This window comes from Falco biarmicus, chromosome 5 (genome assembly GCF_023638135.1).
Source record: "Falco biarmicus isolate bFalBia1 chromosome 5, bFalBia1.pri, whole genome shotgun sequence".
Classification (NCBI taxonomy): Eukaryota; Metazoa; Chordata; class Aves; order Falconiformes; family Falconidae; genus Falco; species Falco biarmicus.
Genome location: NC_079292.1, coordinates 92,190,028 through 92,213,848, shown reverse-complemented (window position 1 = coordinate 92,213,848; position 23,821 = coordinate 92,190,028). Strand labels below are relative to the sequence as shown.

The 23,821-nt window shown below is 48.5% G+C and overlaps 1 protein-coding gene across 3 annotated transcripts in view; it reads right to left on the bottom strand.

The window, feature by feature from the left end:
• Positions 1–2,981: 2,981 nt before the first annotated feature.
• The window catches only part of EPHA1 (EPH receptor A1), a 34,568-nt gene continuing 13,728 nt past the window's right edge, over positions 2,982–23,821 (bottom strand). For all 3 annotated transcript variants that reach the window (XM_056339051.1, XM_056339053.1, XM_056339052.1), the window contains exons 3-18: positions 21,929–22,204; positions 19,906–20,296; positions 15,205–15,360; positions 13,984–14,316; positions 12,602–12,726; positions 12,345–12,504; positions 9,686–9,782; positions 8,826–8,881; positions 8,425–8,547; positions 8,141–8,326; positions 7,628–7,689; positions 7,023–7,232; positions 6,214–6,363; positions 5,325–5,518; positions 4,849–5,004; positions 2,982–4,025 (exon numbers count right to left, since the gene is read on the bottom strand). In XM_056339051.1, coding sequence (XP_056195026.1) covers positions 3,947–4,025; positions 4,849–5,004; positions 5,325–5,518; positions 6,214–6,363; positions 7,023–7,232; positions 7,628–7,689; positions 8,141–8,326; positions 8,425–8,547; positions 8,826–8,881; positions 9,686–9,782; positions 12,345–12,504; positions 12,602–12,726; positions 13,984–14,316; positions 15,205–15,360; positions 19,906–20,296; positions 21,929–22,204 — 2,754 coding nt within the window. In that variant the 3' untranslated portion in view covers positions 2,982–3,946. The remainder of the gene's footprint in view (positions 4,026–4,848; positions 5,005–5,324; positions 5,519–6,213; positions 6,364–7,022; positions 7,233–7,627; positions 7,690–8,140; positions 8,327–8,424; positions 8,548–8,825; positions 8,882–9,685; positions 9,783–12,344; positions 12,505–12,601; positions 12,727–13,983; positions 14,317–15,204; positions 15,361–19,905; positions 20,297–21,928; positions 22,205–23,821) is intronic.

Below are 23,821 nucleotides of genomic sequence, written 5' to 3'. Positions count from 1 at the left end.
TGGGAGGAAGCAGCCAGTTTGCGTGCTTTGCCCTAACTGTTGCTACTCAAAGTGTTTGTGCTTGATGTTTATGGTTTTAAGCGTGGTGCTGTCTTGGTCACTGCTTGTGGAACTCCTTTGTGGTAAGCGTCAATGCTTCTACACTTCAAAGACATGAAACCTACTCTTGTTCTCTTGCCAGTTTTGGGGAGATCTTTAATAACTCCTTGCAAATTGATCCAGTAAATGCTTTGAGGTTTCCTATAGGATGAGCAAATACATGAATTGTACATTTGCTTGCTTTCTTTTTGTAGCTGAGATCTTGCTGGTTTGTAGGCATTGTTTGGAGTGGTAGTTTCTAGATTATGTGGTTAGAAGTTCATGCCCACAAACGCCAAGGAGTAGAGCGAGCTGAGGATGAGGGAGAGGAGCACCGCAGCCCAGCTGCTCCCAGCTGTCAGGGCTACAGCCGGTGCCTGGGTATGGATCTGTCCAGGGGAGTCAAGGGGATTCTGGATCATCTTGCAGATTAGGGGGAGGTTGATCCCTCCGGGAGGCACCGGGTGCAGAGGAAGAGCATTTGGTGACTGTACACACTCATTATGGGATGTGCAGGGGCAAGACCAAAAGGGAGTGATCAAGAAGCGGAAGCATCATGTGGAAAGGGATGGGGGGAGGCGCACAGAAGGGGCTGGCTGTGCATCCCCAGTATGCTTGTCTGGCGGGGTCCTCTGTGTCACCAGCACAGTTTGTCCTGCCTTCTTACTAAACTTTTTTTTTTTTTCCTTCCCCCCCCCCCCCCATGTGAAGGGACTGTTCAGTGTGTGTGGAGACCTAACAGCAGTGACTGGAGACACCGAGTGCATGGGTGTATGTGTGTGTCATCACTAGTGAAAACCAAGTCAGAGTAAGTGGTGAGAATGGGGTAAGGTCAGGCAGCGGCTTGAGCTCCCGGGGAGAGGCTGGTACCAGCCGCTCAGCTCAGCTCAGGCTCCAGCTGTGGAGCCAGCTGCTGGAGAGCTGGTCTCGGTCACTAGAGGGATCCATGGTGTAGCTGTATGGGTGTCCCGCTAAGGTTCGTCCTGATCAGCCAGGGAAGTGGATGGGCTCAGGCTGTTTGTGTTGCGCTTGCTCGGCTGCTGTGTGTTCTGCCTCAGGCCAGTCATGTGCAGTGTCTCTGCATATGTATACATGCACATATATACGTTCTGTCTGCACGGGTGCCTACTGGGAATACGTGCTCAGGCTTGCTGCTGGCTGTACCTGAGGACACGGCCGAGCTGCCCCTACCAGGCTGGCAGACTCAGCAGCTCCTGCGAGCTGGACCTCCCTGCTCAGAGCAGGGGCAGCCGGAGCAGGTCACTCAGGGATGTACCCACATCGGTTTTATAACACCTCCGTGGATGAGAACTCCACAGCCTCCCTGGGTAACCTGCTCCAGTGTTGAACAACACTCACAGTAAGTTTTTTTCTTACCTTCAAATGGAATTAATTGTATTTTGGTGTGTTCCCATAGCTGCTCCTTTCACTGGATACTACTGAGGAGAGTCTGGCTCCCTCTTCTTTGCTCCCTCCTATCAGGTATTTATACACCATAGCAAGAGCCACCAAAACATTCTCATCTCAAGGCTGAATAATCCCAGCTTTCTCAGCCTCTCATATGTCAGATGCTCTAATCCCTTCAAAATCACAGTGGCCTCTCACTGGACTTGCTCCAGTAAGCCATGTGTTCCTTTGTACTGGGGAGCCCGAACCTGGACACAGTGCTGAGCAGAGGGGAACAAGCACCTCCTTCCAGCCACCAGCAATGCGTTTGCTAATGTCGCCCCGACACCACTGGCCCCCTTCACTACAAGGGCACGTTACTGGCTCGAGTGCAGCATGCTGTTCGCTATGGCCTCCAAGTCTGCTCCTGCCGAGCTGCTTCCCAGCCAGCCAGCCCCCAGCAGGTACTGGTGCGTGGGGCTATTCCTCCCCAGCTGCAGGGCTCGGCCTTTCCCTTTGCTCGGCATCACGAGTCTCCCCTCTTCCCCGCCTGTTGAGGTCCCTCTGAATGGCAGCACAACTACCTGATGGACCAACCACTCCCAATTTTCTATCATTTGCAAGGGTAGGCTGAAGTTTACCTGTGCATGGCACAAGCTCATACTCTTGTGTCAGCCTCATCAGGGCTTATCTTCTAGCCTGGATATCCGCCATGTAGCCACTTGTATTTATTACCTAACAAGAGCTTATCTTGAGTAGCTGAGGCACACGTTCACTATGGGTCCTTGTATATACTCTGCTGCTTCTTGGGTTGAATAGAAACCAGCTGCCTTGCTTTCATTTGCAGTGCTTCAGATCTCTGCTTCATAACCCTTCTGTCATTTACAGTTAAGCAAGACCTTCCCAGAGGCAGGAGTGTTAATTTATAGCCTTAAGAATTTGAAGCATTATACAATTAAGGAAATACCGATAGCTATCTACAGCAAGTAACTGATTGCTGAATGGCTATCACTCGCCTTCTTCACCAACCTGGACTTACTTCAATCACTGAAAAATAAGTCTTGAGGTGACTACTCTTCCCAAGTAGGAGAAAGTCTTAGGAACATCAGAGGGAGATTTTCTTCCACCATCACCACACACACACCGCCACCCCCCAGTCTGTTCTGCAGGAGAAAGTACTACCCACATGTATTTCATCAAACTACAGCAGTAGCTTCTAATACTTCTCATGGCTTGGGAATTAAGCGCAGGAGCTGTACAAAGATAGGCTTGGCTAATGATGGATACAGCTGTAACTGGATTTAGAGAAAAAAAAAGTCTGACATGACCAGCTGCATATATATCCTTTAATCCTAAATGCAACTGCATTTCCACATTAAATCTGCAGTTAGTGGACAAAGAACATTGGCTGAAACAACTAAATGTGGATGTAAGGACCCTGCTGGAATTTACAATATACATGCTAAATTAAGGGTCCCAATCAGATTTGAAATGACCCAAAGAAATCCAACACAGCCTGCTCTGCCACAGGTTTATTTACAAAATATTATTTACAGTCTATAACTGTCTTGAGCTCTGATAAATAATAACATTTCCTCCACAGAGAAGGAATAAGACAGACCACCTACACATTTTTCTGTTACAAATACCCTATCCAGCCAAACAAGACTATTTTCTCTTTTAAAAAGGGGCAGAGAAAAATAGGTACCTAAGGGGTTTTCTGTCCATGGCACAAGTAAAAGTATTAAGCAAGAGAGATGTAAATCCCCCCTCCTGAAGTGTGCATGTGCAAAAGAGCAACATGCTGAGGTTACGTGATCACACAAGTTGTAGCATGGTGTGCCGCTATTCCCGACTTCTCCTCCAAAGAAAGAAGTACACCGTGAGTTGCTGTTTAAGGCAAGAATAGCTGACTTAAAATATACATCCCTTACCAGCAGCCTTGTGGAAGACTGAATAGTTCATTGCTGTTGTAAAACAAGGAAGACAGAAGGCTGCTGAGGTGAGAAGGGATGTATGCCAGGGAGTGAATGGGCCCAGTCTCTACATGTCTGTGTCCCTGTGCACATTCCTCGAACGCCCCAGTCTACCTGAACCCTCAGCTCCAATCTTAAAGCATTATCCACTGCCCCCAGCCCACTTCATATGTATCCTTATGTTTCCACATGATATACTGAGGGTCTGAAACTCCAGTATGTGGACTACAGGGATTACTTAGTGCTGCACAGAACAGACTACAGCAGACAGGGCTGAGAACAGTTTCTATGACCAGTGCTCTGAAACATATCGATGGCTGCTGTAGAGCTAAAGCAAGGGGGAACAGAAATGAGAGCAGGTGGTGTTGCCTCAGGAGCCCTTTCAGTTCTGCTTGTTTTGCTTTGCTTGTCCCAGTCACTCATTTGGAAGCAATTGCCATAGGAATGATTCCAAGTGATATCTGGTAAGAATGGGCATTTAGCAAGCTTAAGAGAGCAATGACTGATCACTCCTTAAAGCCTTGGATGCTACACAGGATCCTCTTCTGGTGGCCTGGAAGTGACACTCCCATCTGTTTCAAGTCCCTGAAGGAAAAGGGAAAAGAAAGAAAGAAAGAAATTAATTGCTGTTCTTGTTCCTTGGGGACTTGGATGTGGATAAGGGCAGAAACAGTTACTAAGCATTAGTTCAGAAAGCTTCCTTTCTCTCAGTGCCTCCTACTGCGCCTACCTTTCCTCTAGAGGGCAGAAACTTCTTCCTGTTCCTGCCCTTCCCTGGCTACCTCTGCCCACCCAGTCAACTGGCTTTTCCCACCTTATGACTAGGCCTGTGCTCCCATGAAATCAGGGCTCTGTCCACTTCAGCTCGTGATATGGGCCATGTCTCAGCCCTTTAGCAGGTCTGTCCCTGCTCATTTGTTTATGTAACTGCCCTGGCTGGAGCTGGCTGCACATCCCCAGCCCTGCAACAGAACACAGCTACGTTGGTAAAGCATCTGACCTGAGTCCTTCGAAGGGGCCCAGAAGGACTTTGCTCTGTGATAGAACAGTGCCCAGCTGATGATGGGGGGCAATATCACTAGCCCATCTGGTGTTCAAGGCAAGAAAATTATCTCATAAAGTCCTACAAGGCTGGAAAGATGGTTAAGGTTAGAGAACTGTCTGCCATCTGTCATTTCCCCTTGCTGTTTGTGTCCACTGCGAGTTCAGAACAGCTCAGACCCCTGAAGAGCCTCAAGCACGGACAGTTAGGGAATTAGTCTCACAGTCCACTTCCATTTAACTATATACAGAAGGATGGAGAGAAGCCTTCCAAGTAAATACAAGTGCCTGTTCAGGTAGCACAGGGACAGACACAGCTACCTGTAGCATACCCGGGGTGCCCTGTGGGAGCTTAGCCTGCCCTTACTCAGCAGTGAGCTCCAGAATGGACTCCATGGTGTCCAGGCCAGCAGTGCGGAAGTTGGAGATGTAGCGCTTCATGCGAATGGATTCCAGCCACTCAGGGATGGATCGATACGGGATCCCATCAGACCCACTGCAGCTGGGGAGCCGGAGTGTTACCCTAAAGACAGATAAAACCCTCATTAGCCAGGCAACTACCTTAAATGGCCTGCACTATGAGACAGTAGCTAAAGGGCAAGCAACCCCTGCCAGGGCTAGGCCAACTTATCCGCTTCCTGCACAGCGAGGTCAGAGTGCCCAGGCCAACGGCTGTGCCCTCTGCCACCATCAGAGAGAGAGATGACTACTATCTTCTGCACACTGAGCATTCAAAATGCCTCTGGCCAGCCTGCCTTGCCAGCACTGCCTCTTCTCCTGCAGGAGGCGGGGAGGTGAAAATCTCTCACTTAAAGTCTCTTCTTCCAGTGACAGCCTGCTCACCTGGGATCAAAGTCTGCAACAGGACGGAGGAGCTGCGGACTTGAGATGAAATGTTGCAGCTGTGCCCGGATTTCCTGAAAATGAGGCCTCCTCATCCTGTCTTGTGACCAGCAGCACTTCATGAGCTCATAGAGGATAGACGGGCAGTCCACAGGTGGGGGGAGCCGGTACCCATCCTCTAAGCTTTTCATCACCTGCACAAGAGGACAGAGAGAAATCAGGCCAAGAGCAGAGAGTTCGAAAGAGGAGGCAGAGCCCTCTGCGGGGCTGGGAGCAGGCAGTTCACCGTTCTGCACAGTGTGCAGTCAGGAGGTGTTGAAGCAGATTACACGTGTATGAAGTAGGGTTTGGGCAGCACAGCAAAGGATCAAGACATCTGAGGGATGTCAAAGAGTGAAGCAGCATATGCACGTACTTTTGATTCTTTACTGGCTTAGCCCCCATTTGCCATTTAGGGCATGTGCTCACGAGAAGTGAGGACCAGATGATCCTGGCACAGGCCCAGAGAGAAAAGTGGAACCAGGCTTTAAGGAATAATTTCAACAGCATGTGCTAACGTTACGGATGTGCTGTACCTAGAATGAGACCAGATATAACACCCCAGAGCAAGGACAGAAAGAAACTAACAGAGAACATCTCCAGACACAAAGGCCATGGCTGATTTAACTAGTCTTCAATTTGGCTCACTGCTGCTGAGACCTGAACACAGTTCAGACGCCCAAACACTTACTGCCCTTGACCTTCTTGCATTGATTTTTCGCAGAGAGGATGACACAGTACTTGCGTATTCAAAAGAACGTCAAGACTGCAGGCTGAGGGAGATCTACAAAAGTTGGGCCTACGTGCCTCGTTATTCTTTTAATCAGCACTTGAGCTCAGTGTCTGTTACCTCTTGATTGGTCATGTCCCCATACGGTTTGTCACCAAATGACAGCACCTCCCACATGACAATTCCAAAGCTCCAGACATCACTGGCTGAGGTGAAAATCCGATGAGCAATGGCCTCTGGGGCTGTCCATCGAATGGGAATCTTACCACCCTGTGAAAAAGCAGCAACACAGTGTATCCAGCAAGTATCACTGAGCTGTATTTCTCCAGTACTCCTGTGCAAGGACCTTACAAAGTGGTTCAAAGACTGGGCCAGCTTCACTTGAAGAAACATGTAACCACCCCTGGGGAAACTTCTCAAAAGGACAGAAACATTCTGGGAAAGTGAATGAGTTTAAGCTGTTCAGTTGAATGCTACACAAAACGAGGAGTAAGAGCCTGATGCCAGTCACAGCCCTATATTGGATGACTCCAGACATTAGAATCACTGGAACTTCCATTGAAAGAGACCTGTAGGTGTCTCGAGTCCAAACCCCTGATCACAGCAGGGCCATCTTCAAAGCCAGATATAGTTAACTGAATCCAAAAGATCAGTCCTCTTAATTTGCTTCTCATTTTAAAACCACAGTCCCCCTGAATCTCTTAGCAAACAAAATCAACATGGACTTCAGAGAAGCATCACCTTCTGAATCACCCACACTGTGACTTGCAGTTTTACTATGGGTTTTCCTCAGAGATTTTTCCATCCAAATCTTCCCCCAGCCTGGTGTTTCCTATTGTGAAGAAATTCTGCCACTCTTACCTGGCAGAATCCTGATCCCCCCGAGACCACAGTTCATTTACAAGACTGAGAGGTTGTTCCTGAATTACCTTGGTTTCATAGGTTCCCTCTGCATCGTTCTCCAATATTCGGGAGAGACCAAAGTCAGACACCTTGCATTGAAGACTGCGTGTTACCAGAATGTTGCGAGCAGCCAGATCCCGGTGCACATAGTTGTGCTCTGAAAGGTAGGTCATGCCAGAGGCTATTCCCTGCAGCATACTCACAAGCTGCACAGGGCTAAATTTTTCCTCATTCTCCTGCATGGAAGAAGTGAGAGAAGATCCTGGTCAAGTGACATCAATCTGCTTGGTTTCTAGTTACTGGCCTTATCAACTTGCAAAAGTGGGCATTGGTAAACAAGCCAAAATGTAATGCTGCAGCCTCAAGGACCCAACAGTCCCCCAATAAGGGACTGGTGGTGGTCTCCAGAGTCATCATTAGGCACCTGCACTTCAACTACCAAAGACAGCACTCTGGACGCTGAGCAAACTGGATGGCATCAAGCTTCAGCTGCTGAGACCAGAAATGTTAGTGAGCAGAAAGTAAGTGGATGTCTGGATCTTATTTCTAAAGTCTTCTCTCAGGGTCCTAAATCCAGGTCAAGTGCAAGTTCCAGCAGTACACAAGCCTATTACAGATTGGAGTCTCTCACCCGGAGGAAGGTATCCAGCGCTCCATTCTCCATATACTCGGTGATGATCATCATTGGCCTCCCTTGAGGAAGACAAAAAGATGTCAGCCTTTTTGCAGTTCTCCTGCTCTTGCCTATCCATGCTCTCCACTTTGCCCCAACACAGAGAACCGTATCCAGGCCCAGCCAACATACCCACCCTGCTGGCACAGCTGGCTGACCCTTCTCCTTAGGCCTCTCCCAATGATCTTTTTTTCCTCCTTGTGTCACACATGTAACCTTACAGTGTCCCTTACCCTATCCCAACTTCTCATCCACTCACCAACCCAAGAAGGCCTCCCGTAACATTGTCTCATGAGTGTCGGAAATCCATACCTCTCTTCCCTCCCCTCCTGTCACTCCCTGCCATAGGCTAACACAATGATGCCTGTCTTCTCCCAGCGCAGCCTCTCTGACAGCATCCTCTCTGAGGAAGGCCCAAGCAATATGCCAGTTTCTGCTCTCATTCCATGATTCTCTCCCACACACTCTTACTTTTGGTCACGACTCCTTCCAGACGCACAATGTTTGGGTGATTGAACTGCCCCATAATTGTCGCTTCACGCAGGAAGTTCCACCACTGTGAGTCTGAATACGTTGACTTCAGGGTCTTGATGGCAACCACGATACGTTCTTTCCCTGGGAGCCGCAGGGACCCACGATAAACCTCCCCAAACTCCCCTAAGGACAACCAGAAGCAAAAGGTCACAGATGAACTCAGGAATAGGCAGCAAAATATAGGGGAAACTGAAAGATGGGGAGAGCAACAAGTAACTCACCCTCTCCAATCACATTTTCCATAGTGACACAAGAGACATCCAGTTCCTTAGTGAATTCCAGCACCCCTCTGCTGGGGTCATCATATGGTTGCAGGTCTACGTAGGGCTTCAACCAAACCTTCTCTATGGTAAAGGGAAACAAAAGAGCAAACTAACCTGTCAGGTCTTTGGACAAGCTTTGTAGGGCAAAGCTACGGAAGCCAAGGTGAATCCATGGGATTCTGACAATGGCAGTAAACAAATCTACCAGACATACATTGAAGACTAGAGCTGTTACTGGAAGAGGTGAATTACATCAGAAATTCCATGCCAGTGTCTGGTTTGAAACTACTATTTCTTTTCATTCCTTCCAATCCATTCCAGGCTTTTCTCCCTAGTTCTGCTACCCCTTTAAAGCTCACCTCGATCAAAGCCTGAAGTATTGTAATCCGGCCGTGCCTGTCTCCGACGAGCCTGCCTGGAACATAAGCAGTCATGAAAATAAAGTGGTCAGCAGATAGCAAAGACAAAAGCAAGACTTCCAAGGTGTCTGCCCCAATTGGTCAGGGACAGAGTTCAGAGTAATGCAAAGCAAAGCAGAATCAGGCACTGCACCTACTTGGTAGAGTACATTTAGCAAGAAAGTGTGATGCTTCATCTACATTTAGAAACAGGGCTTTGTTTCCACGCAGGTAGTTTTGTTCATCCTTCTGCGTGCTGAATTACAGATTAATTTCTATTTATTTCATGTTTTCTGTACACTTTCAGCATGATACCTGATCTTCTTAAAACCAAACAATAGTAGCTTTATAGACATTTAGAAAGGAAGCGGAATTTTATATCTGGGTAGAGGACCACTACGGTAATGGTGTATGGAAAATGGTTTGAAATGGCTGGATACATTTATTGCCCACTTAATTGACCAGCAGATACAGAAATGATTGTACCATAACAAAATTTTTATTAATCTGTCTTGATAACAGTACGGTAGGCCTAGTTTGTAACAAAACTGAGAAATCATCACATTTTCTTCTGTCCTCAGCAGCAAGCACCATCTTACAGACAGATCAAGCCCTCCAGTCCTGCTAATCCAAATTATTTACTGAGACTCATTCCACCTTGCTGCAGCACACTAGTCTGACTTCTCTACCTAACCTCTACCTATCCAATATCCCGTGAGAAATCAAGGCCTTTCCTCCCACCCTCCCTCTCTTTCTCAAGCTCCTGTAGCTCAGCTATTCCTACATCTACACCTTTTTCAATACCAAAAATCAACACTTACTTTCGCCGAAAGATGAAAAATCCCATAAGCAGCCCAACAAACAGTAGAACTCCAAAGATAATAGAGACTATGACTCCACCAGACAGAGCTCCTGTGTCTGAAGAAACAAAGAGAAAGGCCATGTATCATTTAAAAGACCAAGAACCATTTGTCTGGAATGTAGCAACCACTTCTACCAACCAATGGTATTAGGTAAGCTACAGCCATTTGTCTTCCAGGCAGCAGGGCCACCAGATTTGAGTCCTAATCATACTGTTATTCATGTGCATGGAGCACCTTCTGGGGGGTATGTGGTTGACTTATCTACAGTTTGGTCTTCTAGTTGAGTAATTTGTCCCAACGCCTGATTTCCTATATAAATTCCATGACACTTTCAAAAACAAAGCACAGCTGTTCCTTCCCTCCCAATCCTCTCCAACTGCTCTTTCAGATCAGATCCTGCTTCCTGCTCAGTAGCTGACTTAGACTACGGCACAGCAAAGACATGATTTTCCCCAGCAGTCTAACTTGACTCTCTTCTTGTTTATGAAATTAATTACCCCCTTCGCTTCCATCAGTCTCTAGGGTTGGTCTTTTGCCTAATTACCTTAACAGAAGCCACTGTCTGCTCAGGACTTTTGAAACAAGCAAGTACTGACTTACAAACCTGCAGTCTAACATCCTGTTCCTGCTTTCTCAAAACCAAGCGTCAGGTGGTTTCATGTTGTGATTGGACAGCATTCAGATAGCATTCACATAACACCGGTTGTCTTCTTCCATTTAGATTCTCAACCTAAAGCCATCCATTTCCATATAGTATATTGAATTCATCAGAGGAAATGCTGCATTAACTTGTTGGTGTGAAGTATGTGTTTTTAAACCTTATTTCCTATAACTTTAAAAACTATTTCAAAAACTTAAAAATACATTCATAGGAAGTGTTCATACCCATATCTAAGAGAATCTACATTTTTTAATATTTTCCATAAAAGGATTTAGGAAAACATCCAGAAGAAAGAAAATTCCTAAAGAAATCGTTTCAACAAATGAGCAGATTTTAAAGCAAGGAACAGCTTGTGCAACACAAACAACCATGTCTGGAAGTGTTTCCTAACATCCAGTCCAATGGTCAGCATGCGTAAAGCCTAATTAACACTTGTTATTCTTGCTCAATTTGACGCTGACTCATCCCACTGAAATTATTAAAAATCACCAGCTTAGTTAAGCAGAAATCAAGAGGCAGAGCTAACGTTCTTTTTTGTTAATATTGAAAAGGCAAGATTTGGAAGGTGAAATGATATTTATTAATGATATCCATTAATAAAATGGACAAGCTTTTAGGTACACAGCACTTCTACAGGAAATTAAGGAACCTAAATTCTCAAATTCAGATTAGAAAAAATTGTCTCACCTTGCAAGTCTTGTTCCACTAATATGCCTAGACCTTTACAGCTAAACAATGCTTCTAGTATTATCAAAGAACTCCCACCAAATGAAACCTTGCTGGCACTTCTTTTCAATTCCTTTCACATTCAAAACACCTCCCTGTTGGCATGAGGAAGTGATCAACTTTTATTTAATAAAAAGCATAATCTGGATGAAAGTATTTTCTAACGTGTTCTTTTATAATAAAAATCACCTAAGGTACATGTTAACTTAAGTATTTTTAACAGAATCTTTGTGGTACATTATAATGTTGGTTAAAAATCTTTGATGACATCATCATTTGGCACTGTGACTTCAGGAAAATTTTACCAAAAGCTCCTGGTGCCAAAAAAAGCCCAATCTTTAAAGTACACTCCAATCATGGTAACACAACTCCTTATCAGCTTTTACACAGTTTATTTATTTAGTTACATTAAGGCATGCCTTTGGTTTTTTCCATGTCCTTATTTCATTAGAGTAAAACTAGCCTTTCAAAGGCATAATTTCAATGGATGTATTTCTAAAATTATCCATAAGGTCAGCAGGAGGATCTGAGAATGTGTGGAATGAAGAGAGAACAAACTCCATTACAGAAAATGTTTGATAAAGTGGAAGTCTCCAGGTAACCCAGGGAAAGAGAAGGTTGGATGTGAGGCCTATATGAGATGTTCTTTGACATAGGAGAAAGGTCTTCTTGTGACCTCAATAGCCTGACCTTCTACACTTTGCACTTTGGTGGAGAACTTTTTTCAGAGGCATGTACCATCTTTGGGGGCAGAGTTACATTCAGGGGCTGGACTATGTACAGTGGAAATGACAAAGCTGGAAAAAAGTAGGGGCGAGCTCCTTTGAGTTCTCCTTTTCACTAGCAACTTTCACACAAAAATAGGTATATGGTAATCATTTTTCTAACATTCAAACTTAGAAACATCAGCTACAATCAAAATGTCTTGCAGGAGAACTAGATGAAGAGCTGGTTAAGTAACTTGTCAGTACAACAAACAAACCTGAGTCTGATCAGTTCTGAATGGGAAAGTACAAGTGGATTTTATACAACAGCAAGGAAACAAGATACATTTCTCCTTGTTCTACATTTTTACAAAGCAATAGGCTTGGTCCTGGTGACATGGAACTCAAGAACGTGGTGTCTGTGACCCACTGCTAGCAGAACACAGAGATCCATGTACTGTGTGAATATACAATCTGATGGAGAAGTGAGTTTCTCCCAAATGAGGTATCAGTGATTGTCCTTTACCTGGTGGAAGGGTGCGGAATTCCTGCTCTGGCGAGTAGGGTCCAGGCCCGAGGGGTGTGATGGATCTCACACGAAGCAGGTAGGCTGTGTCTGGCTGCAGGTCCCTCAGGGTGACGTTTGGCTCAAGGAGGTGCTTCACTGTGTAACGTGCCTCCTCTCCCTGCAGAAATCAAACAGGGTCAAGTAACAAATACATGCTGAACAAAGAGGACACTTCCACCCTGCCTTGGGTGAGAGGGGGAAGAGGTAGACCTCACCTTCTCAAAGAACATGACCTCATACTCCACTGAGGTCCGGCTGCGCTGCCGTGGGGCAAGCCAAGAAACAGAAAGACTGCTGTCATCTCTTTGTGTCAGGATAAACTGGGACACTGTCACCGGGGCTGCAGGGGAGAGAACAGAGAACATCAGGAAGAAAGACAAACACAATGCAAACCAGGCCCTCTCTCCACCAGAAGCTCTCGCTTTCCTTCTCTGGTCACACCACACAATTGGAACCAACTCTCTATGCCACTGCCACTCCCTCATCTTTCTCTTCTGTGGTGAAAGGGAAATGAGATCTCCAGTTGTTATTAATTGCTTTCCATAAATAGTAGTATGCTTCTACCCCAACAGTGGAAGGATAACTTTGGCCTTCTAAACAGAATCAGTGTTCTAAGAAATTACTGCTTAAAGAAGAAATTACTTAATCAAGGACTGCACTGAAAATGTGTAATTTGAAGTAAAAATGTTAGGGGTTTGTGCTTTTACAGCAGTAGTAACACAACCACCCTACGTGATTTATGAACATAGCTCCATTTCATAAGGGTACAGTGAAATTAAATGCTCAAAATCTCTCAGCTGACTGCAAATGCATGCTGTTCATGAATAAAAATATAATTCTCAACAGTCTGCAAGGACTGAAGAGTCAGGCCTGGTTCTCTCCTTGTCCTTCATCATCACCAGGAAGTGAAGAAGCATGCCAAGAGTAGCTCTGCTTCTCTAGCTCACAGTTGCGCTGCCCCTGCATAGCATCAGGAAGAAAAGTCAGATTTCATGACTAAATCAGAACTTGAGGAAAGCACCAAGGGCTGTTGAGCACTACGATGTCACTTTTCTATAATCACATTTCACAGCACTCTGGAAAGTATTCACAGGACAGGCAAACTAGCCAGCTTGAAGCCAAACTACAGAAACGTGTCAAGAACTTGCATGTTTTTAACATCCTTATTTCTCCATGCTTCCAAAGCTTCCCCCCCTGCCCCCCCGAGTTACAGCAGGGTTTCTGTTGTGTTTCGTTGGATGTTTTGCAATACCGAGTCATGGGGAATACTTCATGCCACAGCCCATGTTCTTCCTGTCACACAGGTGACAATACTTAGGCTGGACTACACTAGCGTATGACAGGGACAGCTTTATCCTCCTCACCTCTGTTAAGTCCTTGGTGGATTCATACCTCTTGGTGGGTAAAGATTACTGCTGCTTTGACTTGCAAGGAATATGATTGATGGACTTTACATGCCAGAGGCAGAAATATCTTAGAGTCCTTATCATACCATACCAACACATGCAGCAGACAGAAGAAGATGGAGAAAGCCTAAACATTCACAGAGATTCCTCTTCCTGATGAGCAGGAAATTCTTGTCTCTGCTTCTGCTAACCTGCATGTCCAACTGCGACCCAGACAGCTGGAGCTGTTCTCTGAGGAGCAGGTCCCATTCCCGAGACACCATTGTGGGCTTCCACAGCAAATGTGTAGTTGGTGTAAGCTTCCAGGCCATCTACATCCACAGCGGGTTTCGTGAGACCAGAAGCACTGGGGGAGAATACCACACCAGCCTCACATGGCTCACATGCCAGGAAATGGCAACGCCGACAGAAGACTGTGTAAGTCAGGTCCTTTCGCCCACCGTGGTCGCTGGGTGGCTGCCACCACAGACTCAGCTGCGTGCCAATAAGGGAGAAGCTGACGTTGCGGGGAGCTGAGGGGGGGCCTACAAGAAGCATGAAAGGAAGTATTAGATCCAGCTGTTAATACCCAAAGTAATTGTGGCAGTTTCCCTTCTGCTGATGCATTTTGAATGGAGCCCTCTGTCTCCCCAGCCTCTCCCTCTCTGATCTCTCACTCCCATTTCCCAACATTTCATTTCCTTCCATCTCTTTGTTCATAAAAATCGCAGAATGATTTGGGTTGGTAGGGACCTTTACAGATCACCTAGTCCAATCCCCCTGCCATGGCAGGGACAACTTCCACCGGATCAGATTGCTCAAAGGCCCATCCAACCTAGCCCCCAAACACAGGGCATCCACAGCTTCTCTGAGCAACCTGCTCTGGTGTCTCACCACCCTCACTGACATAGAAATGTCTTCCGTATGTAGCATCTAAATCCACTCTCTATCAGTTAAAAACCACTGCCCCTTGTCCTGTCACTACAGGCCACGGTCATAAAGTCTGTCTGTTTTTCTTACATGCCCCCTTCAGGTATTCAAAGGCCACAATAAGATTTCCCCAAAGCCTTCTCTTCTCCAGGCTGAACAACCCCAGCTCTCTCAGCCTTTCTTCATTAGAAGTGCTCCAGCCCTCTTCTGGATTCACTTTAGCGGGTCCATGTCTCTTTTGCACCCCAGAGCTGGATGCACTACTCCAGGTCAGTTCTCAAGAGAGCAGAGTAGAGGAAGAGAACCACCTCCCCTGACCTGCCAGCCATGCTTCCTTTCATGCAGCCCAGGATACAATTGAGTTTCTGAGCTGCAAGCACACGTGGCCAGCTCATGTCCAACTTTTTGCCCATCAGTATCCCTAAGTCCTTCTCTGTAAGGCTGCTCTCAGTAAGTTCACCCCTCCGTCTGTATAGATATTGTTCTTTCTATTTGAGACTCACGGGTACAAGCAATGTTCTGGCCCTCTGAAGGTGCTCGGTAGAAGCCTGCATTGCAGGAACAAGACGTAGCCCCTGACTCACTGGACAAGCTGTTGGGGGGGCACTTCAGGCAGCGTTTAGTCTCTAGGGAGTGGCGGTAGAATCCTCGCTGGCAGGCTGTGATGAGACAAAAAAGTCAATATCAGATCAACAATACACCAAAATCAACAAGAAACCACCTGCTTCTCAAGCGCTCCTTTATCTGTTCACTTTTCTTCCATTTTCTTAGCTCGCAGACATATTTAGGTTGGAAGGGACCCCTGCAGGTCACCTAGACTGATCATCTTCTCACAGCAGACAGAGAAGAGGTGCAAACTCAAGGTAGGATCAATGTTATAATAAGACTTGTAGACTGAGGAAGGGAAATCTTATTCATCATGGGTGCCATATGAAAACAGAAGCTAAGCTAGTCAGCCTCAGAGACTTCTTTCATCATAAACCAAGACTGGTGCCCACATTGCCCTTCAAGCTTTCCACACCATAAATAAGAGCTGTAAATGCCAGCTCCAAGTCCTTGTGCTCCTCAGAGTCCTCTACTTGCTGATTTCCTATGGGATAGCCAGTGGGCTTTTTAGCAGAAGGAGCTTTTCTGATTTCAAGTTTTGTATCACAGCATCACCTAGTAGAGCCCTGGGGAATATCTAGATAACTATCAGCTGGCCTAACAATGCTGAGCGTAACTGGCTACAGAGCCAACACAAACTGCAAGAGAATCTGTGCCACGTGCTTTCTATTTGCAGGCCTACAAAAATAAGCAGCCACATCACTCTCTAACACCTGACTCTGTTTTTGCTGTATTACTGTTAGCTTGATCTACAGAAGCACTGGCATGTCTACCAGTAATCTCAAGGTCAATGCTTCACTTTTACAGGTGTGTAGCAAGGAGAAAATGAGCGAGGGAGGTTGAAGGAACCTGTGAATGTAATGGCTTACCAGCCTGTCCTAAATGAATCTATCAAACGTTCTTAAACTAAAGAAACATTGCTAATCAGATGGTTGGGGAATGCATACCCTGATTTTCTGTCACAGCTACCACCTTGCATTTAACTGGAGCACTGTGGGAATGGCCCTTTTCGTATTGTGCTATAAAAGCAACAGTGTCCTGTGTAATCCCTTAGGAGATACCAAGGGAGAAAGCCATCTGCTCAGGAGCCTGACACAAATGGTGTACTGTGGTGGAGCACAGCACAGGAAATGATCTTTTATCCAGAAAACAAAAAACAATCCAGCCATTCCTACTATGTGATGCAGAGGAACACCTAGGGGACCTAAAAACATTTCCACTAACAAAGGCCAAACAAGATTCCTCACCATCAGTCTCAGAAGAAGTCATTACCCTCACTGTATGTGGAGATCTCTCTCTCAACGGTCATCAAAGAATTGGCTTCATCTCACTCCTATTGCCCCCCCCCCCCCTTGCCCTGGGATGGCAGGCAGGCTGCCCCGTTAACTCCAGGTGATGACAGCCACCCCATCAGTTGCATGGTGATACCATTGCACAGCCATTGACAGTACATGGGCCAGAAGGATTCACAGCAGTGAAGCCTAAAGAGCACAGAAAGGTAAAATAATCACACCAAGTAGAAGCAACCAGCACCTCCTGGTTTTGGGAAGTGACAGAACTGCTCAGGGATGTGTCACTGAGCTGCAATCATGCCACTGTGCGGTCAGGGACAGCAAAAGCTGCTGAAAGAATCCAAAGGCTCAACACTGATTGTCACCAGCCCGAAGAGATTCCATTGATACTCCGGATCACATCATCCCCTTGAGACGCAGGCAAGAAGAAAAGTGACTTTGATCTCTAGGCCGCTCGCAACCAAGAACGCTGCCTCACGCTGAAGGCAGATGAAAGCTTTGTGGCCTCCTGTCACTTTGCTCCAGCATCAGATTTCCAAATTCCTGACAGTCGATCAGTTTGGGTCAGGAGAGCTTTGACAGCAGCAAGGAAAAACAGACGAGGTGCAGGGCCAGAGCCCGGTGTCGGTCCCGGGGCTGCCCGGGCACCACTGCCTGCACCAACACGGCACCGCACACGGACCCCGGGGGGGAAACAGGGACATTTGGGGCCGGGGGCCTTTGCCGGTGCAGCCCCCGGGTCCCCGGAGGCGCCTCTGTGAGGCCTCCGCTGCTCCAGCCCGCCACCCCAACCCGCCCGGCCCGCCGGCGGTGCCGAGTCGCCGGCAGCAGGGCGGCCCTGGGACGGCCACAGCGGGGCAGCCGGGTCGGGGCGCAGCGGCAGCGAGGCAGTCCGCCGCCGGCACGGCCCCGGCCCCGGGCGCAGCCGGCATAAGCACAGCAGGGCCCGGGCCGGGCCGCGCAAGCCCGGGCCGGCCTCGACCGGCGCCCTGGGAGCGGCGCGCACAGCCGGGCCCCGCCGCCAGCCGCGGCCCGGCAGGGAGCGGCCCCGCCGCCTCAGGGCGGAGCCCCCGAGGCCTCGCGGTGGCGGGCCAGACGCCTCGGCAAGGGGGGCGCAGGCCGCGGCCGGGCGGGGGCTGGGCAGCGCCGGGCTGGGGGCGGCGGGGCCTCGCAGCGATGAGGCGGCGCTGGCGGGCGGGCGCGGGCCAGGGAGCCGCCGCTGCCTGCCCGCCCTCCCCGGCGGCCCGCGGCTGCAGCAGGGCAGGTGCGCAGCCGGCAGCCCCGGCTCCCGCCGGCCCCTCGGGCTCCCCAGCCTTGGGCGCCCGCCCCCGGCGACGCTGTGGGGAAAGCAGGCCTGGGAGCTGCCGGCCGGGCACCGGGGGGGCCCTGCCCGCCCTGCTCCCACAGGTGCCCCTCGGGTGAGGGCGCCGGCTCCCCCTTCAGCGCACCGCCCGTGGTGGGGAGCCCAGGCGCCGGCCAGCCGCACAGCCAGCCCTAGGTTCGTGGTGAGTGACCCACCCGAGGAAGTTCATCGTGCAGCTCTGGGTTTGCCGGCTATGGGAGGCTCTGGGCAGTCATGTTTTTTCCTGGAATCACGGGATGGCTGAGCCGTCGTGTGCCCAGCAGAGCTTTATACGACTGGGGATTCACCCAGAGCTTGGGTGAGCGAGCTGAGAACCTCGACCTGTGGCTTTCTGTTGCCCTCCTGTCCTGTAATGGAGGGCTGGTTCTCTTCCCTGTTATGAGGGAAGGGTTCAGCTTCCCTTTTGTCAGCTCCTGCTTAAGGCAAAACTCAGAACCAGAAGACACTGCCAGGTCTTCCTCCATCCTGACCCCCTTTGAAGGAGAAGTCCTTCCTTCCATCTTCTGAGGACGAAGTGGAGGCTGTGACCTCAGCCTTTATCCTGACCTGGACTGTTCCCATGTCCCTTGCACAATCAGTGCCTGGTCTTTTCCATTGAGGGAGAGGACCCCAAGACACCCCCAGCAGGCCACCTACAGTCACCACCTCCTCTGATCCTCCAGTGAGAGCCGGCTCTGGATGGTAAGTGCCTCACCCTGCCCCCGACAGGGTCTCCGCTCTTCCCTTCCTTTCCTGGGAGACCTCCCCGGTCCCTACTGAGCCTACAAAAGACACTTCTGGCTGCAGCTGTGCTTGGGCGGAGTGGGATAAAAGCACAGATGTAGAAGGAACCTGTGCTGTGATAGTAGCCAGGGCTTGCCCAGACTTGACAGCTTCCCTGCCCCTTACCAGGGCAGTGCTCTCAGGAGGGCGGGGAGAGCTCTGTAGCACCTAAGTGGAAAAACTGGCTGGGCTATGCAAGGAGGGGATTGCTGGAGGAGGGCAAGGATTTTGTGCTTCAGCCTCCACCAGCTCCCCAAGCGAAATGAGCAGCAAGCAGCAGGGATTCCCAAGGGCACCAGATCCTCGTGGCAGAGCAAAGGCAGAACCAAGCAGAGAGACGGGGCACCCACTGACCCTGACAGCACTACATGGATTCCTTTTTCTTGTGGCTTAGCCTTATGCCATATAGCTCTGACAAGAGCAGAGATGTGCTCTCTTTTACCTCTCTCTCTGCAGCGACACATACTCCCCCAAAACACGACACATCTCCTCTCCCCTGGCAAACGCACAAAGCTGCCCTGAGAAGCTGAATCTTGTCCCTCTGCGACAAAGGGAGAGTGCCGCACTGCTTGTTCCAACAGCCCTGGCTCAATCCGTGGCTCCAGTAGCATGGTGACTCCTATGCTCACTGATTGCTCTTCCTCAGAAATGAAACAGGCACCGATGGTATTGTGCAATGTGCTTTATGCGGTTTCCCGTGGCAGAAATGCCATCCTGGTCCAAGCAGAAGGGGAGACAGAGGGAGAAACTTGCCCCTCTCCAGCTCTCAGCTTTCTAGTCACGGGGCAAACCCACTGTTCCATGTGTCTGACCCATCTGCCCTGAGAGAACAAGGCTGCCATTTAAGGGTTGGGAACCAGTTGTTGAGTGAGTCAGTGTCAATCACACAGTTACAGCTCGCAGAAACTAGCTCCAGAGCTGAAGGCTCCTGGATGAAGCCCAAGAGGGAGTGGAGAGGTGTGTGCAGCTCTTACACCTGACACAGGAGGAGAAAAATTGCGATCAAAAAAGAGAGGCTGAGGGGAGGAAAGGTTATGAGATACACCTGGCAGGCACAGGGGGCCGGCAGGAGGGGAGCAGACCACACTAACTCCCCTGATCCCACTTTACAAGGTGCTCTGATCTCCAGCTCCCTGGAACCTCTCCCGTGGCCCACAGCCAGTGTCTGTCTGCATACTCACCTACGCAGCTCCCATCGACTTCCTCAAACCCCACAGCACAAAGGCATCGGCCCACGGGTACCAGCCACTCCCCGTCAGTGCTGCAGTGCATCCGGGGCGGAGAACCCACTTCTTCAGCTGCGTACTCCACACAGACCCCGGGCACTTCTGTCAGCCCCTCTGAACCCGCTAGTGTCTCTGGAAAACGGGCCAGACCCCGCACTGCCTCCGGGCAAGTCTTGTAATACACTCGGACAGACACCATCGCTACACAAGCCCCAGAGTTCTGGAAAGCCAGGTAGAAGCCCCGGCGAGACAGCTTCCCAATGGGGCACACTTCGGTGTTCAGCTGCATAACACCCGATTCAATGTCTCTGTTTGTGAAACTTCGATCTGCTGCCACCGTGTTGAGCTGAGTGAAAGAGAAAAAGACAACAGCTTTAACATCTGGGCAAGCAGCAGCAGCTGAGGTACCCGTGGCACTCAGACTGCTTTTACACTAAAGCCTTTCAGAGGCTGTGTAGTCAACTGCTGCTAATGCCAGTGCACTGCATCCTTTCTTTGCACTTGGCAGGGGTGTTAACAATGGGGTCCACATCCTGTCTTGCCTCACACTTTCCATCATCTCCTTTCAACTCCTCTGCAGTCATTCACTGGTCTTATACACTACCCTGTGTTCTGGGTCTCTGATCTTAGAGGCCTTTAGGAACTGCCCGTAAAGGAACAAATCTCCCTTCTGTGACATTTTCCTTTGCAAATTGTATACAGTAAAATCACAACACTGCTTAAGAGCGGTGTTTTTTAAATTGACCAGTGAACTACAACTACCTGTTTCTAGGCTGTGCTCTATGCAGGTCAGATCATCTGCTGCAAGGTGCTTCTCATGCAGCACTCAACATATTTCAGCACTGTAGATACTTGGGTGAAAAATGCTCCCACGCTCAGGCATGCCCACTGTCTCAGCAAACAAAGAGGTGAGAGTGACTGAGAGATGCTTTCAGTGCTTGGACATATGGGAAAAGCCTCCATGACATCTATGTGATATTGGAAGAGCTGGACTGCAGGTGGAGTGGTCTTTCTTCTCAGAGGGAGAGCCTGATAACTGATCCTCTTCACCTCAGGCTCCTACACCACCCGCTCCATGTAGCTGGATGGCAGATGAAAGGATCTGCACAGAAGCTGCTTCTGGCAGTGGGAAGGTTTAGGAGTAGTGGAGCTATCACACAAATGCATGTAGTAGGCTGCAGGGGAGGTGGGGGAGCACCGGGGAGGGAGGGGAATCTGTTACCAGGGTCCTGCTCTGCCTATGGTGGCCTTTACTGTTCTTTGGTTTCATCACATGCCATTTAAATGGCAGAGGAGGAAAGGGCAGTCAAATAATTTAGGTCTGTGGCTTCTTTCAGGACAGAACTAGGTTGTAGAATTTCCACTACAAAAAAAGTTGAGGCTCAGTGTTCTGCAATTCAAATATTTCTACAGCAAGAGGGCACTACACTGGGGGAAACAGCAGCTAAAATACGGTGGTGCTAAATACTTTCACACATGGGAGAATTTCATTATAGCAAGCCATCACTTCCAGTTCTAGAAAATAAGACTCTATATCTCATATCAATCAGAGTAAATGATCAGGAGCATGGAGGCCTGAACTCGATTCTGTCCTTCACTTGCTTTATCACCTAAGGCAAGCCAAATTCCTTTGGTCTCTGCTTTACTATTTCTAAAAATTGGTGTAACCATCCAGCACTGTTACAACCCTTCAGAGTCCTTACCCACGCGGTGTCCAGTTAAATAAGTGGTTGTGCAGAATGGAGGTCTGGTCTCATTTGAGAACCCCTGTGCCTCCTGTAGCAAAGACTGCTCTGAGCATCACAGAGGGCACAAGGGGCAAAGTTTATTCTAAGGACAATGCTTACTATCCCTGCCCCTCCCAGATGCTGGTTCTCCTGGCCTCCCCCAGCCAGCAAGACACACCCAGTTTAAGCTGAAAGATATGACAAGTTTAAACTGAAAAATGTGACCCAGCCTTCACCCCAGCACTACAGACCTTGGTGAACAGCGGGCGGCGGAACTGGATCCCGACATCTTGTTCAGACTCCATGTAATAGAGATTAAAGGTCTCTTTGCAGGTCACCACTTCACCTTTGAAGCTCTTGCAGTCCCTCACAGTAAACTTTAGCTCCACATAAATGCGGGAGGCTGCCTCACCCCGATAAATCCAGTTGGTGCGAAGCCAGTGATCAGTGTCGCCCTCAGAAAGCACACTGCAGTCCTGATACATATAGACTGGGGTGCCATTTATCATCTGCTGCACTTCACTCCACTGCTCCCAGGGTAGAAGAAAACACACATTGTTAGACAGATGTGAGAAACAAGTTTCGCTTCAAATATGACAAAAATCTTACCTAAAAGATTGATTCCTGCATAGCATTCAGAATTCAAACCCTGGCTAGCTAAAAGGTCTCCTACACTGAGCAAAAGCTGCCACTGTTCTAGAGCCCCACAGCTGCCTAAACTCTTTACGCAGGGAGCAATGAGGATACTGTAATTGGGATCTGACTTAAGCCAAATTGAAGGGAACCACGGGCTCTTGCACATCCCCTTCATCCCACCTTGGTCCCAAGTTATTTCTTTCATACACTGCCTTATCTTAGATTGAGACAAAGACAAATACCATGCCATGTATCGGCCACTTCCCTCTGCCACCATTTACCTTCGAAGGGTATGGTAAGACATACCAGCTCAGGACGATTGTCTGCCCCTGGAAATAACGCACGGCACTTTGGGCCAAGAGAACAGATGGCCCAGCACAATGGGAAGGTCAGCTGCAGCAGGACTGTGCTAGAGCAAGTGCCCATTAATTTGGAGTTTGTGCTTCTTTAAGTGTGGTATTTTGCAAACCCTAATTTAACTATTAAAATTCAGTTGATTTTCCTGACTTCATACTGGGTTCTGCTTCTTCCGCAGGCAAATAATGGCTGAGAGGAGGACACGGGCCCAGCTGGTTAGATGGCCTCACTGATACTATTTGTATGAATCCAATATGGTCTGATACATATTTTAACAGAGGCTTTTGCTGAATTTTCTGTTTCTAGTTTTGTTTCCTCACCACAGGTCAGGTACACAATGCAGAGTATTCGCTTTTCAGTTAAGTCACACATGAGAACTGAAAACTTGGAAAACAAGGTTTCATCCACAGGGAAAATAACTTAGTTCCTTTTTCCTCCCATGCTAAGACTACCTTTCTCATTATGCTTTAAATATTTAATCAAATTAAATTGAAAGAAGTGCCCACGTACGTATTGGCACAAGTTTAAGCATCTTGGTTTTAAATCACACCCCAGGTTAAGATGCAATTTAAACAAGGCCTTGGTCTTTATATTGCTCTAGGCTTGTCAAGTCCCATGGGCTGAGCATGAGATTCATACACTTCTCCAGCGGCACCTCCCGTGCTCACAGCACAGCCTGCAGCCTCTCTCCAGCGCCTGAGCCCCCGCGGCCAGGTCTCCGCCAGGGGAATACAAGAGATGGACCCAGGGAGCGCCAAAGGAGGCTCTGCTTTGGTGCCATGACTTGGAGCACACCTCCTGCACAGCCCCACTCCGAACACTACCAAGAACACTTGTTTCCTTTTTCTCCATGTAATTAATCCCCAGTGTTACCCCACCCTTTTAATCTGAGCCAGCTGGCATATACCTGCACTACACAGGATTTACACCTATTTCACTTACTGGAGGTCAGAGGACTTAGGATGGCAAGAGAGAGAAACGGACTGATCAATCCTGGCTGTTCAACCAGAAGGGGCAATCGCTTAATCACCTCCTGCACTATTTCATTGAAAATCTTGAAAATGCTACAGAGCTGAATTCACAACACATCCTGAAGCATATTGAAATGGAAGAAAAGAAGTTAGAAAGGACAGTAAGAGCACAGTGGCTTT